Below are 19,495 nucleotides of genomic sequence, written 5' to 3' on the forward strand. Positions count from 1 at the left end.
AGTTCTCTGAAGCCTGAATATTGCATTCTCCTTTTCCTCCTGTAGCTTTAGTATATCAAGATCTCCTTCCTGTGGAAGAGAAATTTTTTAAGGGAATAGCAGAATTAGCTTTAGGAAATTTTTCCAAATTAATTTCTTACTTCCTAATTCTTCTCTTTCACTCTCTACTCTGTTCTTTAAAGCCCTATTTCTTCCTCGGAATTTACTTGTTGAGAAAACATTTTCTCAACATTAATACCATTAATTGGATGCTTTATCTAGTACCCTATCTAGTATCGTTATGTACTAGACTTGATTTCAAAGAGCTTACTGCCTAATAGGCAAAAGAGTCAAGTAAATATCTTACAAGGCACAATAATGAGTACTGTATTAGAAAAAGGGATCCCATTAACTTGGCCTTTGGTCTTAAGCTGGAAGGGCAGTCAGGGAAGCAGCTGTGGGTGTGACACAGCAGCTCCCCCTTCCGGAGTGTTAACAACAGAGAACTGCCTCCTTCGTCGTCTTGGAGATCATAGACTTCCTGCGGGAAGATCATTCCCATCTCAGTGCCTTCTTTGGCAGATCCTGACATTTGTAGCAGCTTCCTCTGTGGTATTTTCCCTACATGGTTCTTCAGCATCTAACCAAGTAGCCCCTCAATCATGTCTTTCAATATATTCAAATATATTTGAATATATTGAAATATATTTGTGTGTGTGTGTGTGTGTGTTGTTCTGTCAGTATTGTGAGTTGAGATGGGTACAAACTAAGGAAAAATCAACCTTGCCCTCAAGGAAAACAGATCAATGGCAGGGGCTCACAGGGTGCATACTTTTAATAAGTACTGTAGGTGCTTTGAATGACATCGTTAGAATAGAGGTTCCCAACAGCTTACTTGGCCTACAACCCCTGTTTCAGATTTTAAAAAAAAAAGATCACTCAGAACCCCTTGGAAATTCACCTTCTTTCAAGTGAGCAAATCATAAAGTACCCCTCAGTTGTACCCCAGACTACTACGTGCTAGAGGGGTGGTGAACTCTGGCACCCTTTGGTAAACACTGGCTTCCAGGGACAAGAAAGCCAGCACATAGGGGCTGGAGACCTGCAAAAGCAGTAGGATGCTTGCCTTGCATACAGTCCAGCCAACCAGGTTGATCCCCAGCACCATGTAATGGTCCCCCACACCCCACCAAGGGTGATTCTCTGAACTTAGGGTCAGAAGTAACACAGCATTGGGAATGGCCTAAGGCAAAAGCCTCATAGTCACCACTTTTGTATAAAGATCCTTCAATCGGTCATGATTAGATAGGCTTTGATGTCCAGAAACTCCACAGGGAACACAGAACTAAGTGTATATTTACTGTTGGGAAACCATGAGCTGATTTGGGGGAAACAATATGATTATTTTATACTGTGTGCTTGAACATGTATGTCCATTAGTAGTAAGAGTGCTTAAAATTCACAAGATTGGGAAATGGTTGTCTACAGTTTCAGTATGAGATCTTTTATTATATTTGTTATAAGATTGTAGCTATTTCTCTTTTGTTAGAAGGGAATAGCCAAAATCTGACAAGAAATCCATAATTACTTAAGATTTTTAATTCTAATTTTAGCTGACTAACCAGCAAATTCCACTGAGTATTTAAATCAGGCATAACAGTCAAGGATATAGCTAAACAGTTTAACATTTGCCTTGCATCTGTGAGGCCTGGGTTCAATCTCAGGGTGTGGGACATAAGAGGCAGGTAGAAGTTGCTCTTTGAGGTGGGGGGATGGCTTGAAAGGTTGAATTCACACATGCCCTGATATGGTATCACAGTCCCTCATGCACCACTTGGAGTGGCTTAAAAATAGAGGAGAGTGGGAGGGAGAAGAAATGAGAAAGCAAGGAATAGCATTATTCTTATAGAAAATATCCTAGAGAATATATATAGAAGACACGCCCTGATTTATTTTCTGGGGTTAGCATAATCTTTGTAGCAAGGATATTGCAAAAATAGAAAATAACAACTAATCTCAGAAACACAGCTGTAAAGTTCTTAAACAAAATTTTATCAAACTGTTCAGCAATCTACAAAAAGAGCAATATAATAAAAACCTGTTTTTATTAGGAATGTAAAATTGTTTCAGCATCTAAAATCCAATAGTCATACTTTAATGGAAAAATCAATGTTTGTCATCGATGCAGAAATTTTTCGTTTAATTAGATACCCAGTTATGATAAACTTACCTACTATACTCTCTCTGGTCCCTACGATAAACTTTTTTTTTATTTTTAATTGCCTCATAGTGAGATATACAGTTACAAAGTTGTTCATGATTGAGTTTCAGTCATACGATGTTGCAACACCCATCCCTTCAGCAGTGCACATATCCTGCCACCAGTGTCCTCTCTCTCTTTTTTTTCTCTCTCTTTCCCTTCATTCCCCCCTCCCCCTCCCGCCCCCCCAAACCTTCAACCCCCCACCCTCCCCATGTCTCTCTCTTTCCTGTCCCACCTTTTAGGCACTGTGGTTTGCAATACTGTTACTGAAATGGTATCATGTATATCACTTTACCTCCTTTCAGCACTCAGTTTTTGTCTAGAGTGATCATTTCCAGCTATCATTGTCATGGTGGACCCTTCTCTGGTCTAACTGCACTCTCCCTCCCCTTTGTGGCAAGCTTCCTACCATCGACCAATCCTCTTGGTCCTTGTTTCTACTGGTTTTGGATATTAATTCATACACTTTTTTTTTATATAGCCACAAATGCATGCAATCATTCTGTGTTTGTCCCTCGCACTCTGACTCATTTCACTCAGCATGATACTCTCCACGTCCATCCATGTATAAATAAATTTCATGACTTCATTTTTTCCTAACAGCTGCATAGTGTTCCATTGTGTAGGTGTAGCACTGTTAGTACTGTTGTCCCATTGTTCAGATTGATTTGCTTGAGTGGACACCAGTAACGTCTCCATTGTGAGACTTGTTGTTACTGTTTTTGGCATATCGAATACTCCACGGGGAGCTTGCCAGTTCTGCTGTGGGGGCTGGATACTCTCGGTAGCTTGCCAGGCTCTCCAAGAGGGACGGAGGAATCGAACCTGAGTCAGTCGCGTGCAAGGCAAACGCCCTACCCGCTGTACCACAGGTTGTTGTTTTTTTTTTTATCCACTCATCTGGTCTTGGGCACTTGGGTTGTTTCCAGATCTGGCTATTCTGAATAGTACTGCAGTGAAATAGGAATGCAAATGGCTTTCTGCATTGTCTTTGGGCCACTGGAGTATATTCCCAGAATTGGTATTGCTGGGTCTGTCATATGGGAGCTCAATTTCTAGTGTTTTAAGGATGTCCATATTGTTTTCTAGAAAGGCTGGACCAATCTGCATTCCCACTAACAGTGAATGAAAATTCCTCTCTCTGCATCCATATCAGCACTGGTGGTTCTTTTTGATGTGTGCCAGTCTCTGTGGCATGAGATAATGTCTCATTTTGATATGAATCTCCCTGATGATTAGTGATGTAGAGCACTTTTTCATATGTGCTCTAAATGCATATTTAGGCATTTGTTATGATAAACTTTTAACAATGTAGAAAGAAAAGAGAATCTCAGCTTCCTGAAAGCATCTGTACTAAAGACATCATGGTGAAATATTAAAAAATTAAGTTGAGATTTGGGGAGATAAAAATGCTCTTGTCATTTCTGTAGAGCACTGTATACTACAAATTCTTTCCACACAGTAAGAAAAGACAGAGAAAAAACTGTTGAAAGAAAGAAATTGAATTAATTTTCTGGCAGTAGAATTGCTTGAGGGCAACAACATCTGGCAGTGCACAGGGTTTACACCTAGAGAGTTGCATGTGGGTTGCGTCCAGAGTCTTGACCGACCCTTCAGTGTTAGGAATTGAACCTGGGCTTCCTGCATATGCTCCAGCCTTCTGATCCATCTCTGCAACCTTTTCCCAAAAATTTGGTATATTGGAAACTCCAAGAATTGAGGTAATTATTACATGTGTATGTATAAATCTAGGTTAATAAAAGGGTGCATCTCATTTGTAGAATGGAAGATTCAGTTTTACAGATAACAATTCCTACTAATTCAGCATTAGCTTCAAAAGTAACACTAAAATTTCAATTAGTCCCATGAGTTTAAATGGTTGTCTACACCATGGTAGACTATCCTAATAACCAGACATTTGCAGAAATTTCACTAGTTAGTAAAAAATGGACATGTGTGTTGTATGTGTGGTGTGTGTGTCTTAGAAGTCAGAGGACTGAGTAACTGATACCTCAGGAAACTTCTGATAATCACAGTTTTCACTTTTTTTTTTTTCTTTTTGGGTCACACCCAGCAATGCACAGGGGTTACTCCTGGCTTTGCACTCAGGAATTGCTCCTGGCGGTGCTTGGGGGACCATATGGGATGCCGGGGATCGAACCCGTGTCGGCCGCATGCAAGGCAAATGCCCTACCCGCTGTACTATCGCTCCGGCCCCTCACAGTTTTCACTTTTGAAGAGAGAACCAGTTTTATTTTTTGGTTTTTGGGCTACATGCAGTGGTACTCAGGAACAATATGCAACAATATGCAGTGCCAGGAAGGAATTCGCATCAATTACATGCAAGGCAAACACTTTAGCCATGTACTATCTCTCTGGCTCTAAAAACCAATCTTAAAGGACAGTCTTGGATTAGAATTCTCTTTTGGGGGGAGTGGGGGTGAAGGTCACACCCTGCGATGCACAGGGTTTACTCCTTGCTCCTGCACTCAGGAATTACTCCTGGCGGTGTTTGGGGGACCATATGTGATGCAGGAAATCAAACCCGGGTCTGCCGAATGCAAGACAAACACCCTACCCGCTGTGCTATCGCTCCAGCCCCAAGCATTAGGATTCTCAACGATTTTCCCACAAGGAACTATTTTTCTGATGGTCGCTGTGCTATTCCCTAATCACATGTATCTATTTAAGCTGATTTGATGAGTGAAATAACTGCATTAGTTCTGTGTGAATGCTTAATAGCAACTTATGACTCCCTTTTTTGGGGGTGGGGGGGACACAGTGATGTTCATGGCTTACTCCTCCTGGCAGTGCTCGGGGACCATATGGGATGCTAGGGATAGAACCTGAGTAGCCACAGTCAAGGCAAATACCTAACCCACTGTATTATTTCCGTCCCTCTAGTGGCCACCTTTTGAATGGTGAAAATATGGAACATTTCCATCATTGCAGCATTTTTAAAAATTGAATACATCTCCAACAAGGCTTTCTAGTGGTACCAAGTAAAATTTCAGGTGGATTGAGTTGAGCAGCTTACATTAGCCTAATTGCCTCTGTTACATCAAATAGTCTAAAGTGATGGTAAAAGCAGGATAACAGATTTTTCTGATTAAAAAAATTAAGAGGGCTGGAGCTCATACTTGACATACAAGAAGCTTGGCTAGGGCCTTGCCACCTCATGGTCCTCCAGTGCCTCTGGGTGTGTCCCCCAAATTAAAGTAGTTTTTAAAAAGAAAGAAATCAGTGAGTGCCATTGTCTTGAGCGCTTTGTATGTGGGAGACCCAGGTTCAATCCCCAGTACCAAGTGAACATTGCTAGGGAGAGAGCCCCTTCGCACTGCAAGGTGTGAACCTCAAACAACAAAAATCAGAAAAAAGATGGCAGTAAAAGTTTCAGACTATCCTATCTTGTAGTATGGGAACAGTGTTTACTTCTGACCTTCTTGGGTAAAGCCTTCAGGTCAACCGAGTTAGGTTAATCAACAATTGTGATGGGTTTTCCAAGATACTGCCTTGAGAGGACTGGAGTGATAGCACAGCAGGTAGGGTGTTTGCCTTGCACGCAACCGACCCGGGTTCTATTCCTCCGTCCCTCTTGGAGAGCCCGGCAAGCTACCGAGAATATCCCGCCCGCATGGCAGCCTGGCAAGCTCCCATTCAATATGCCAAAAACAGTAACAAGAAGTCTCACAGTGGAGATGCTACTGGTGCCCCCTCGAGCATATCGATGAACAGCCGGACAGGACAGTGCTGTGGTGCTACTGCCTCTCAAAGGATTAGCTGAAACCAAGGGGATTCATATAAAAGCCCAAGGCCTGGGAACTCTAGAGGGCTGTACTAGCTTTTTGCTTCTGAGATTCAGTATGTGGGGAATAAGACTCCAGGAGGCAGCCTCCCAAAGGTACAACCACCACCACCCCTCCCCCCACCCCCATTACAAAACCCATGTCCAGGGTAAGGAAGCTGAGGTTCTGCTGGAAGATGTGTAGTAGCAAGTGACTCCAAGTCAGTGAAAGAGGAGTTGGGTTTCCAAGATTGTAGATTAGCAGTGGATTGTAATTTGAATATGCACCAAAAGGTGTGATTATGGACTGTATTATGAAATGAGAAAACAAAGCAAAACCTTAAAAATATGTATCTCCAAACTGGCTGTTTTAGAAAAGTGGCAGAAAGGGCCTTTGGAAAAATCGCTAGATCACTGTTCTGCTTGAGGGGGGGACTAAAGCAGATCCGTTCACAGAGGCCTGTTAACCTCCTTCAAGCTTTTTGTGCAGGGATCTTACAAACCTGGATATTATTGTTGAGGTTCTGATTCAGCAGTTGCTTGGACCTTTCAGAGTTAAAGCCTCATATGGGAGACAAACTTACACAAATAGGTGCTCTATCATGTTATATGCCTAAGAAATAAAATCAGTGATTAGTGTTTTTTGCAGGAGTTAGCTGAGCCGAGGGTGGCAAGGAGAAGCCAAGTTTTGGTTAGTGCTGATCGTTAATTTTGCTCCCTCTAAACTGATCAGCATGTCTTGTGGGCATCTAAATCATAAAATTAATTTTTTTAATTTTTAAAATTTTTTGGCTTTTTGGGTCACACGGCACTGCTCAGGAATTCCTACTGGCAAGTGCTTCAGGGACCATATAGGATACCGAGGATCGGGTCGGCAGCGTGCAAGACAAACGCCCTACCCACGCTCTTCTAGCTCTGGCTCTAATTCATAATTTTAAAAGCGCACTTTCCGATCACCCCGCCATGGCCTCTTTCCTTCGCCCTGCTCCGCTGTCTTTGTTAGAACTTAGTCTTTTTTCCCAGGGCCTCCTTCTTTGAAGTCTCGAATGGGATCGGGGCCGGGGGACGAGTGGGAAGGCGACTCGGGTTTCCGTGCCTGTCTCATGTCCGGCCTTGAGCCGCTCTAAGCCCCTGAGAGTCGGGCACGGGTGGTGAGGGGGGAGGTCGAGCGTGACTGAAAGCTGATCGTGAGACCCCACACTGCCGCCTTCCGTGTGGAGATGGGTCACATCACGAATTATGTGGGACTAGTCACGCTCGGGCCGCGGAGTTTTGCAAGCGGGAGGCCCCTCGGCAACACTTGAGCGGGGAGGTGGCTGGTGCTCGGCTGGCCGCCGCTCCGGCCCGGGGCCACCGGGCGAGGCCTCTGGGCCCCGCGAGGGCGGAGCTGCGCGGGGCCGAGTGGAGCGCCCGGCCGCGCGCGGCCCCGCCCCCGCCCCGCGGGATGGGAACAAAGGGGGCCGGGCCCGCGGAGCTCGGCCGGCTCGGGAGGGAGAGGCGCGGAGCGTCCGGTCGGCGTCCCCGCGCGGCGGGCCGGGCTAGGTGGGTTTCCCGCGGGGACCCGGGCCCGTGCGTCCGTGGCGGCCCTCGGCGGCCCCCGGCGGGGGCGGGCGCCGCCTGCGCGCGCAGCCACCGGCACTGCGCCTGCCCGTGCGGCTCTGCCGGCCCGCGGGCGGGCGGCGGCGGCGGCGGCTGCCGGGGCGGGGCCCCGCGTGCCGCGGGCGGGGCGGAGGCCTGGGCGGTTGGGGCGCGGGGGCACAGGGGATGGGGCACCCGGGGCGTTAGCCGGCTGCCTGCCCTGGGCGTGCAGCGGACGTTTCCCGGCGCGGCCCGTGGGATGGTGCGGGGAGGCAGGAAGCGCCGCCACAGCGCCTCGGTCGGAGCCTGGGTTCCGGGGGTGACGAGGCCCGGGAGCGGCGGGTCTGGCGCGCTGGCCGCCGGCCGGGCGAGCGGTCACAATAGGAGGCGGCGGCCCGGCGAGGAGCCGCGGGAGCAGCCCCGCAGGGCGGAGCCTCCATTCCCAGGTACCGGCCGTTGGTGGCCGCGCCGCCGGGGGACCCGCGTGGGCAGGCGGCGGGGGCGGCGCCCGGCGGCCCCGGCGGAGGCGTGGCGGCCGCGGGCTGGGGTGGGCGCGGCCCCGGCCGGCCCGGGCGCTCTTTGTTCGCGGGGCGGCCGCGAGGCGGTGCGGGGTGCCGCGGGCGGGAGAGAGAGCGGCCCCGCGCCCGCCCCCTCCCCGCGGCGCGGGCGAAGTGATGTCACCCCGGAGAACGCGGAACCCGGGGGGACGGGGCCCCCCTCGAGCCCTTGTGCCGCCGCGGGTTTCCGGACACGCTGCGTCTTGTTGTCGGCGAATGGAAGTCGTTGCTCTCCGGGCCGGAGGATGAGAGAGGTCGGTCGGCAGCCGCGCGCCGCCGCAGCCCAAGTTCCCGTGCGGGCGCCGCCGGGTGGCGGGGGGCTCCCGCCCGGCTCCTCTGGGCGCTCGGAGGACACGGGCGCGCGCCAGGACGGACGCTCGCTCGCTCGCCCGTCACCGTCCCCTTTCGGGGTGCGCTTAGCTACGCGCGTAGCTCGCGGTCCCCCTCATGGGGTGGGCGGCCCTGCGGCGGGGGACGGGACGGAACCGTCGCGGCGGGACTCCCGAAAAGCCTCCAGGGGTGGCGCTGCCGGGGCTTCCCCCTCGGGGGGGCTCTGTCGCTCGGCACCCCTGGCTGTCTCCGAGAGAAGCGCGGCCCCTCCTCGCCCCGGTGCCGGCCGCTCTGGAAGGCGCTTTGTGTTCCCGAGGCTTGTTTTCCACGCCCCTCGTCAGCCCCGCGGCGAGACTGAGTCGGCGGGTGCCGGCGGCGGGGGCTGGGGAGGGCCGCCGCGGGGGGCCCGCCAGACCCGAGCTGACCTGCTTGCATCACAGAGTGGAATGCACGGCCGCTGCCCGCTGCCTTCACTCACTTCACCTGGGTGAGGGCTTTCCCCCGAGCTCCCTTCTCAGCTGCTTTTCTCAGAGGCTTGAGTGGGAGATGTGGGTGCGAAATCTTCTGGTTAAAAACGCCTCACCTCTCTGACGGCTGTGTGGAAAGTTCAGTCAGGATGATCGGTTTCTCTCCGCTTGCCCCAGTTCGGGTTCGGGCACCACCCCTTGGCTGGAAAGGCGGCTCCCGGCGGCTCCCGGCGAGCGCCTGGGTCTGCTCGCTAGTTTTCTCGCTGTTTTTCTCCTTTTTTAGCTGCCTTTGTCACGGATCTGCTTTCGCTTCTCTTTTACTTTGGTTTACCAACAGCTTTGTTTTTCTCCGGGGAGGGTGGACAGATTATATACTTTCTTGACCCTGTCGTTTTAGTAATTCAGCAGATGTTAAAATTCTTAATTATGAAGTGTCTGTCTGGAGTATAATAAACGCTTGAACACTTCTGTAGTAAATTAATGGACAAGAAATTCAAGCAAAGATGAAAAGGGACCGTGTATAGCATCTCTTTTCCTCTCAACCCTGTTGCCTTTTTAAGGACCTGAACACCCCCTCAGGATCTAACACCTGTGTAAGGGTCCAGGGCCCTAATCTCAGAGTTGCTTTAGATTGCCCACCACTAGACGGATCTCTTTGAGGGCTCTTTTCACCTTTATGTCGTAGCATCTAGAGTGTGTGGTAGACACGCAGTAAATATCTGAATTGTAATATTTAGTAAGAATCACAAACTTAAATCAGTTTATGTATGTGTGTGTACAATTTTATGTTGATTTGGACTTACTGGTCTAGATGGTTTTTTAAAATTCCATAGATCTGAATGTTGGAGAATTCAGTCTAGCAGAAGATTGCCTACCAGCCAGAGTGAAATTATCATAGATATTCTTGGAGACCTTCATTGGTAGACAGATCTGGATTGTGGAAGGGAAACTTGACTTTACTTTCTCCTAACCTTTATGACTTCCTCTTTTATATATATATATATATATATATATATATATATATATATATATATATATATATCTGTGTGTGTGTGTGTGTGTGTGTGTGTGTGTGTACTCAGTAGAGACTTCCTTATTTGCATATCCCTCCCCATCTCCCCCATTAAGTTACGGTACTGTGGAGTTGGGAATGAGATAGACCTGTGATACCATTTTCCCCAATCCTGGTTCTTCTCTGCTCCACAAAGACAGACCTGATTCATTGCTTATACTTATCTTGATTCAAGAATGGGAATAAGTTTGTAGTTTTTTTTCATGTGATTGTCTCAGTACTAGACAGTAATGTTCTCTATTACACATATGCACACACACTACCAGTTCTTGAATTGCTTAAGGGCTCCAAGGTCATTCTCTTACTCTTTTCATTCTTTTTTTTTTTGTGTGTGGGGGGGGTGCGGGAGCAGTGCCTTATGAGCAATTCTCAGGCCTTACCCCTGGTTCTGTGCTTAGGGATCATTCCTGGTGGGACTTAGGGGACCATACCAGGTGCTGGGAATCAAATTCAGAATCCAGGTCAGTCGTTGCATGCAAGTCAAGTGCCCTACTCACTGTACTATTGTTCTTAGTCTTATTAGCAACTGTTGCTAAGCATTTTCTAATTCTTCCCCCCAAAATTGATGCTATTATTACTATATTGAATATGCTTGTGCATTTTTGGGGGAAAATTTGGAGAGCATAACCTGAGAATTTATCAGATGAAAAAATGCTCATTCAGACTATTCTAAATTATTAATAAAATCTTTCCAACTACTACTAACTTGTTTTTGTTTGGAGGCTACTTCTAACTCAATGCTCAGGGACTATGTGGGACCATTTGGTGCTAGGGATTGAACTCTTGCATGCAAAGCATGACTTCCAAGCCCATTCATCTTTCCGTTTTCCTCTTAATTCATTTCTTCTGAGGAGATTAACAATTGCCACCGTGGGAATATTTGGATATTTAGATTAAATGGTTTTTCAGCTGCCAGTTTAGGGACCAGTGTTTGTTCACTCAGAAGTATTACTGCCGCTTAACATTAAGTGTGCCTGACTTATATAGCAGTAGTGTTATACATTTGATATATGAAAACTTTTTTGTTTCTTTTATTTCTGCCTTAGGGCTGGAGTGATAGCATTATTGGTAGGGTGTTTGCCTTGCACTCGGCCAACCGGGATTCCTCTGCCCTTCTTGGAGAGCCTGGCAAGCTACTGAGAGTATCTTGCCCGCACAGCAGATCCTGGCAAGCTACCCATGGCGTGTTCAGTATGCCAAAAACAGTAACAACAAGCCTCACAATGGAGACCTTACTGGTGCCCGCTTGAGCAAATCGATGAGCAACTGGACGACAGTGCTACAGTGCATTTCTGCCTTAGTTGTCCAACAAATATTCTACTTCCAGGGGCACTTTTAAGTAGCCAGGATTGAACCTTAGAGGAGTAAGGAACTCTTCAGCACTGAGCACCAACTTTTCATCTTTTGTTTTATTTTTTTCCCTTCTGTGAGGCTAGGATTTGAGTGGCTTTTGGCTAGTTGTTGTGCTAGAGACAGTAAACACATTTCTCCCCCACCTCTATGGTGAAATTTTATACAGACTTTTTGGAGCAAAGTCTTAAAGCAATTTATAGAGGATGTTATTTAATGCTGGCTTACATATCATATATCTGTACATCCTCTGCCTTTACCTTGATGAGAAAAATGTAAATGAATCAAGAATACTACCACCGGAAGTAATTTGGAGCAAGTAATTAAAAACAATATCTAAACTTGCCTGTTACCATTGTTGCACTCCTTAAGATAAAGGTTAGGTTAGTGGTTATAATGGTGGGTACTAAGAAAAAGGCCATGCTTCATATCAGATGTCCTAATATAATACAGTTTTGTGCTTAAAAGGTTAAATTATAGTCCAGTGAAGTGGTGTTTTTCCCAGCTACGTGTGATGGATTAGTCATAATCATACATAAATAAATATTAAAAATCACAAGAATGGCTGTTCGAAGATTTAATCCTATCAGGAATGTGTTTTGGCAGGACTTTTTTTTTTTTTTTTTTTTGCTTTTTGGGTCACACCCAGCGATGCTCAGGGGTTACTCCTGGCTTTTGCACTCAGGAATCACTCCTGGCAGTGCTTGGGGGACCATATGGGATGCCGGGGATCGAACCCGGGTCGGCCGCTTGCAAGGCAAACGCCCTACCCGCTGTGCTATCGCTCCGGCCCCCTTGGCAGGACTTCTTAAATGTAAGTTGCATTCTGAGAGAAGGCTTTAGTTGTTGTATATTAAAGTTCAATCATTTCCAGCTTTGAGAAAAATAGAATTGTATCAGATTTTCAGATGTAATGCAATCTCAGTAAATTAAACTGAGAATGGAGAATTAGTGAGAAGTTGTATCAAAAACAATTTGCAGGGAAATGTTTAAAATAGATTATTCTAAGCCTTGTGGAATAGTTGCTAATCACTAACTCAACTAGATTATAATATAAAAAAAAGATGTGACTTTTAAGATTCTTAAGCAAAAGTGTAGTTCAGGGTTGAAGGTAAGCTTTAGAGTCTGACAGACTTGACTTTAAGTTATGACTCTGGTATTTGATATGTGTGACTTTACAAGTCATTCAGCTCTAACTTGTATAAAAAAGATTGAATGCCCAGTTTTATTCCTGGCATGGAGTTAACTATTTTCAGAATTGGGTTTTAAAAACTGCTATACTGTGTACATAAAAAGTCTTAAGATATATATACGCATTACAGCAGAATTCTGAAGGCAGAACTTGACAGGAGAGTGGTGTTTTTTATTTGGGGGGGCACGGACTCCAAACAGTGATCAGGGCTGACTCCTGACTATGTGCTCAAGGATCACTCCTGGTGGGGGTTGGGGGACCATATGGGATAGCGAGGATGGAAGCTGGGTTGTCCCCATGCAAAGCAAATAAATGTCTTTCCTGCTGTACTGTCACTCCAGCCCCAAGAGTGTTAGGTCTGTGTCTCCCTCTCCCTCTCCCTTTCCCTCTCCCTCTCCTTGCCTCGCTCTCTCTCTCTCTTTAACATCACAAATTTGGTAACTTCAAAATCTGAATCTAGGCATGCAGGGAGATAATTCATAGGCTAGAGTACGTGCTTTATGTGCTAGAAGCCCTATCACTGCCTGGTCCCCCCAGCCTAGCTGAAAGTGACCCTCAAGACTATAAGGGAAGTCACCACTGAGCACCACTGAATTTGGCCCCCAAATAATAATAACAAAAATAAAACCTCACAAATCTGTTTTCACAGTTTCCACCGATCTGGTTTGGGTTAACTATTAGGTTCTTTGTTTAAGAACTTACTTTGCTTGATTTCATCAAAGCTATGATTTCATCAAAGATTTGATGGCATTTTTTCCAAGCCCTCTGGTTGTTGGTAGAATATGTTGCTTGTGATTGTAAGGGCAGAGGTTTCTCATTTTTTTGCTGTCAACTGGTGACCACTCTCACTTCTTAGCCCAGGCCCCAAGTCTCTGCTACACACTCCCCTTCCCCCTATGGTATTCCTTCTCACAACAGTGAAAGCAACTTGGCTTTCACTGTTGACAGGAGACTCTTCAGGAAGGACTCAGTTTGTTTTAGAACTTTCAGGATAAACTGATTTTACCATTGTGGAGGGGAGGGATGGTTGCAATTCAGTGCTAAGTGTGGAATGAAATTCACCATCCCTTCCCACGCACCAGAAGTGATGGAGATGATTCAGGAGATGTACAGCAGAACTGTCATCTTAGAAACCATCTTCAAATTCTGCTGCTTGATAGACCTCCACCTCCCAGATTCTGATTGTGATTTTATCTTGGGGGGTGGGGTCGTGATCTAATTTCAGAGACATCTGGTTTTGTCCCAGGTGTGTATTGGGATTTGGTTGTGTGTGTGTGTGTGGATATTTTTTGTTAACTTAATATTAGCTGAGCCAACCTTATTCTTTTTCATGTCATGACAAGATTAGAAAATGACTCTCCTCCCTTATACTGTTTCCCCACCCCTTTGGTTTGTGGGTTTTGGGGTTTTTTTTTGGGGGGTGGGCTTTGGACCACACCCTGTGATGCTAAGGACAGCAGGGATCGAACTTGGGTCAGTCAAGTGCAAGGCAAGCTGTTCTATGGCTCCAACTGCTGTCCTCCCTTTTTATAAAGAGCTTTGTCTAAAGGAAATTGTGGATTGGAGAGTAATCTGCTTGAGAAGTATTTGCTTGTGGCCAGTGAGGCAATTGTTTGCTTTTATTTTTTTTCTTATTCATGACTGATACCTTAATTTTTTAAGGAGCAAAGGAAATCTACCTCCTCCCCTTGTTTTCTTAACTACTTGTAGTAGTAGCAGCATTTTGTCATATTGCTATTCTGCTACTGTGACACAGACTATGAGAGTTGAAGCAGATGGCCTTCAGAGCTACAAGTATTGTGCAAATTTTAAGTTTAAGGAAACAGCAAAAATAGTATGAAATCTAGGTAAAGGAACCAACTCTTTTGAGAGAAGAGAAGAACATCCTTTAGATTGAGAAATCATGAATGTAAAGTACACTTTTATGTGAAATCTTTTCTTAGTCTTTTTGGGTGTAGATTGGATTCACTCACTGGTACTCAGAAATCACTCCTGGTGGTGCTCAGGGGACCAAACTAGAATTCTGGGGATCAAACTGGGTCTGCCACATGTGAGGAAAATGCCTTATACCTTGTTCTATCCCTCTTGCCTCAGATAAACACAAGGATCTGCTCTCCATTCTAATTTTTGCCTATATTTTTTCCCTCTAATACAAAAAAAATTTTTTTTTAATTTTTGTTTGGGGCAACACCTGGCACTGCTCAGGTGCCAGAGATTTAGCCCATGTCTTCTGCATATAAAACATGTGCTAAACCCTATGAATTCTCTCTCTGGCCCTAGCCCATATTGACATCCAAAACATCCTATACTTGGTTGTACCTGTGCATGATTTTTTGTTTTACCAAAATATGCACTTTGAGGGCAGACTTCGTGTTTCATCCTTCTGAACTGACATAATTTTGCAGGAGGCATTCAGTAAATTGAGTCAGCGGTTCATACTTCACAGGATAGTAGTAGCACACTCATGTTTTTTAATACCAAGACTAACACTAGTGGTTCTCCAAAATATTTTCTGTGGTACACTAATGAATTAGGAAGTACTGCCCTCAGATGATTTGCTTTTTCTCAGAGGATGATCATTGGAAGTAATTTATATTTAACCACAGGTATACTTTACCTTATTACCAAAATTATCACAAATTTGAGGCAGAAATTAACAAAGGAACTAAGATTGTTGTATAGCAGGATTATTATTATTATTATTGCTTTTTGGGTACACCCAGCGATGCTCAGGGGTTATTCCTGGCTTTGCACTCAGGAATTACTCCTGGTGGTGCTTGGGGGACCATATGGGATGCTGGGGATTGAACCCGGGTCAGCCGCGTGCAAGGCGAACGCCCCACCCGCTGTATAGCAGGATTATTGATATAAATAGTATGCCACTTCACTCCATGATCTGTCTCTGCCTATTTTTTTGACTCCTTCCTTATTGGCCAGCCATCCTGAACATTTTACTATTTCTGACTATATTCACCATTTGTTGCCAGGGCCTACTATTATAATATGAAAATGTCTATACTCTTTGTGATTTTATTTTCTTTTTCTTTTTTTAATAGCAAAAACCTCTTGAACTTAGGAAACTATATGGCTTATGTAACTGAATGAATGGAGATGGAACAGAACTCTCAAAAGGAAGAAGCATGGGCAGGTTCACTCCCCAGTACAGTGAAACCAATTATACTTATGATGTCCATGATTAAAAATGCTGCTGCAGATTAAGTATATTTACATAAGCATTAAGGAATTAAGCCACAATCATACCAAGCTTTTAAACTTCTTTTACTTTGGGACTTGTTATCTTGTTCCTTCATTCCTTAGGAAGGTCACTAAATTTGTGTTAAATAGATCTAGTTTTTCATATCTCTGATAACTATAGTTCTGACACAAACTCTCATCTTTCTTTGCTATATTCATTTTGAGGTTCTTTTAAGGAATAAGGTGCAGAAAAAAGTATTAATTTTAGCCCAAATAAACAATAATCTTTCTGTACTTGATATGTTATTTTAGCTCATTTTCTTAACATCAAGTCCTAGGTGTCCTTAGGGATTTCAGAATTCATACCAGCAAGAGATATTAGTAGATGCTATGTGGGAAATTGAAAAAGGACTTTGCATTCTTAGGCAGTGTCTTAAAACAGAACTTTCTAAAGAGCACTTCATTGCTAGGGACAATTTTTGCTTTCCATCCTTTTATTTGTTACAATGTTTAAGATTAATTTTTTTCTTTCCAATCTCTGCTAACAAGATCATCAAATACCTCGAAAATTCAGACTGTCTTGCAGAGGCATGATTCTTTCCACATTGGTGCTTTAGCCATGAACTATCCTTTTCTTCTCCCTCTTTTTCCCAGATATCTCCCGGGGCCAATTCAGCACCTCTACCTGGCCATCCTAACAAGGTGATTTGTGAAAGGGTGAGACTTCAGAGCCTGTTCCCTCTCCTCCCAAGTGATCAGAACACTACCGTTCAAGAGGATGCCCACTTCAAAGCTTTCTTCCAGGTTCTTATATATTTACCCTTTCCCTACTGAGGACTAAGAGAAACAGATACGAGTCTAGGTTGTTTTGAGGGAGGCTTGAAACAAAATTCTCAATGTCTTTGTAATTCTTATTTCTGTTATATGTGGGAATAAGTATTCTTCTTAGGGGACTTCTTTAATACAGGTTTTTGGCCAACTTTTCTGAATAATGTTTGTCTTCCTGCTTTTGGTCTTAATCATTTCTCCTAATGGCCAAGTTCTAAAGTAGAAGATAGTGCAGAACATGTGAGATTGTGTAAGAAAAGAAATAGGGAAACATGTAAGAAGGTTTTTGGCTTTTGTTGTTGTTTTAAAGCTGTCACTTATTTTCTGATTTCTGGAATTTGGTATGAATGCATATTTCAGAGAGGAAAAATGTGTCTGTTAATGATTTTTGCTATCCTACAAGAATGTGATTTAAAATTTTGTTGCTATAAAATGAAAAAAAGTCTGTGAATTGAAAAAGTCTTTAAGCTTACTAACTAGATTATTAGAATGTGATCTAAAAGAGACCTGATCATGACATCCTTAAAATAGGAGATATGGAATTTGTGAGGATAGATGATCTTCAACCTGGTAATTCCCTTTTGGAATGTGTGCTAGGTTCTCTGCTTTGCATGTATATTTTCTTGTTTTTAAGTTTCATATAAACTAGTCGTTGATGGTTTACTAGCTGTGAAAATAGTTTTTTAAAAAACAGAACACATGCCCCATACTATAGCTAGCAGTAAAATCAGTGGTTCCTTTTTCTTGTCTGCTATGTCATACCATCTATTATTTCCTTCTTTTCCACGTTTCTTCCCCTGTGTTATTATTGCTTGTTGATCATGCCTGACAGTGGTGCTTGAACATTTTGGTTGTGCTTACCCGGGTCACATATTGGGTCAAGGCTCTTGTACCCTTGGCTTTGATGCTTCCTCATATGCTTGCTGGGGTTGTATTTCTATGCTACACTTCCTAGTTGTTATGCTTCCATGAAGGGTTGAACACTTTAATTGTGCTTTCACACGTGGTTGCCAGTGGTCTTGCTCCTTCAGTTGTACTCTACACACTTGCCTGTTGAATGGCTGAAAATGTTTGTCACTTCAGACTAGGATTACATGCTGCAGTGCTTAGGACAGATCTCTTGTCCTTACACTTGCCCTGCAGGCACTCTAAACAGCTGAGCTGTCCTGGTGTCATACACCTCTTATGTGTTTCTGAAACAGTGGGGTTCTAGTTACCTGTATTGAATTGAGTGGTGTATTGACTCCCATTTATGATACAAGTAAGCCTGTAGTAACTTGATATTAGTATTCAACTAATATAAGAAAGAAATTAACAGTGTCTTTACTGCTGCCTCAAGTATAATTAGTTGGCACTTTGATTTCTGTGTACTTGCTTTGAGTATTCAAGCATTAATTTTAAATTGAGACTAGATGTCAAAATGCATTTGATTTTGTTTCCTTTTGTTGTTGCTCAGGGGCTATTCCCAGCAGTGCTCAGGGAAATAAAATGGTACCAAGGATGAACCTGGGCCTTTGTAGTTTCTTGGAAATTTAAATTTTAAAAAAATGCAGACTTGAGCCATATTAAAAAGCCAAATGCTGGGTTTTTGTTCTTGTTTTTCATTTTGGGGCCACATCCCATAGTAATGAGAGGATAGGACGGGAACTGTGTGCTGCCAAGAGCCCTTCTGCATACAAAACATATGTCCAAGTCCTTCAATCATCTCCCTGGCACTAGTTTCTAATATATACATTGACAGTGCTCAAGGCTTATTCCTGGTTCTGTGCTTAAGGATCACTCCTAGAAGGATTTAGGGGAGTGTATGTGGTACTTACTCAGCCAAACCCAGATTGGCTGCGTGCAAGGCAGTCACCTTACCCATTGTACTGTTTTTCCAGCCCACCCCCTTTTTTTTCATGCTGGCAGGAAATGAACTCAGGATCTCACTGAGGCACATCCCAATTCCTGATTGTTTTGATTACACATTTAATGAGACTTAATAGAATCTTTTAGCCTCCTTTATGGTCCAATGTTTATAAGTAAAGTAACATCCTAGGAGGTGATATTTTAGTCTGATTATAGAGATGGATTTTATTCTGAAAATATCAGGGCTTAACATTCAGCTGTGCTCAGGGTTTACTCCTGACTCTTCTCAGGGATCACTTCTGGCAGGATAGGGGGATCGTACGGGGTGCCAGGGATTGAACCTGGGTCAGCCAATGCAAGACAAGTATCCTACCCACTGTGGTAGCACTTCTGGCCCCTAGAGACAGTTTTACATAAGTCTGAATATAGTTTAAACTCCAAATTGTACTTGCTTTTCAAGCCTGTGCCTTTCAACATATACTTTCTCTTCTCTTATAAGTAAATTTCAACTATCTTGCTTCACAAAAATAAAGCAAAAATAATAAACACCAAAGGTTGTGGTAAATTGAGTAAGATCATATTGTATAATTCAAATACAAAGATACTCATTTCCTACTATCTCCTTTTTGTTTGTTTGTTTGGGGGACCACACCCAGCAGTTCTCAGGGACTACTCCCAGCTTAGTACTCCTGCCTCTTGAGCTTTCTCCCAACCCTTTCCTCACATCTTATACTTATTTTGCAAAACAAAAATGGTCTATCTTGGTTAGTTAATCTTTATTAGCCAGTTGTTTCATATAGTATGTTGGTTTTTTAAAGTCTTTTCATGCACTGTAGCACTGTCCTCCCGTTGTTCATTGATTTGCTCGAGTGGGCACCAGTAAGGTCTCCATTGTGAGACTTGTTACTGTTTTTGGCATATCGAATACACTATGGGGAGCTTGCCAGGCTCTGCTGTGTGGGTGGAATACTCTCAGCTTGCTGGGCTCTCTGAGAGGAAATAAAAATCACATACACTTGGTTTGGTAAAATGACTAATGCTCAGGAATAAGA

At 44.3% G+C, this 19,495-nt stretch overlaps 1 protein-coding gene across 9 annotated transcripts in view; it reads left to right on the forward strand.

The window, feature by feature from the left end:
• RNF38 (ring finger protein 38) overlaps positions 1 to 19,495 on the forward strand; it is a 110,771-nt gene that overhangs the window by 60,886 nt on the left and 30,390 nt on the right. For 2 of the 9 annotated variants that reach the window (XM_055139288.1, XM_055139242.1), the window contains exon 3: positions 16,422 to 16,571. The exons of 3 other annotated variants lie outside the window; for them this stretch is intronic. Coding sequence is in view for 3 of the 6 variants with exons in the window: in XM_055139242.1 (XP_054995217.1) it covers positions 16,422 to 16,571 (150 nt within the window). In the remaining 3 variants the exon portion in view is untranslated. Of the gene's footprint in view, positions 1 to 7,760; positions 8,051 to 8,242; positions 8,416 to 16,421; positions 16,572 to 19,495 lie in introns of those variants that run through there. 4 more of the 9 variants (XM_055139272.1, XM_055139254.1, XM_055139266.1 and 1 more) reach the window with 4 other exon arrangements.

The sequence above is a fragment of the Sorex araneus genome, chromosome 1 (assembly GCF_027595985.1).
Source record: "Sorex araneus isolate mSorAra2 chromosome 1, mSorAra2.pri, whole genome shotgun sequence".
NCBI classification, from domain to species: Eukaryota; Metazoa; Chordata; class Mammalia; order Eulipotyphla; family Soricidae; genus Sorex; species Sorex araneus.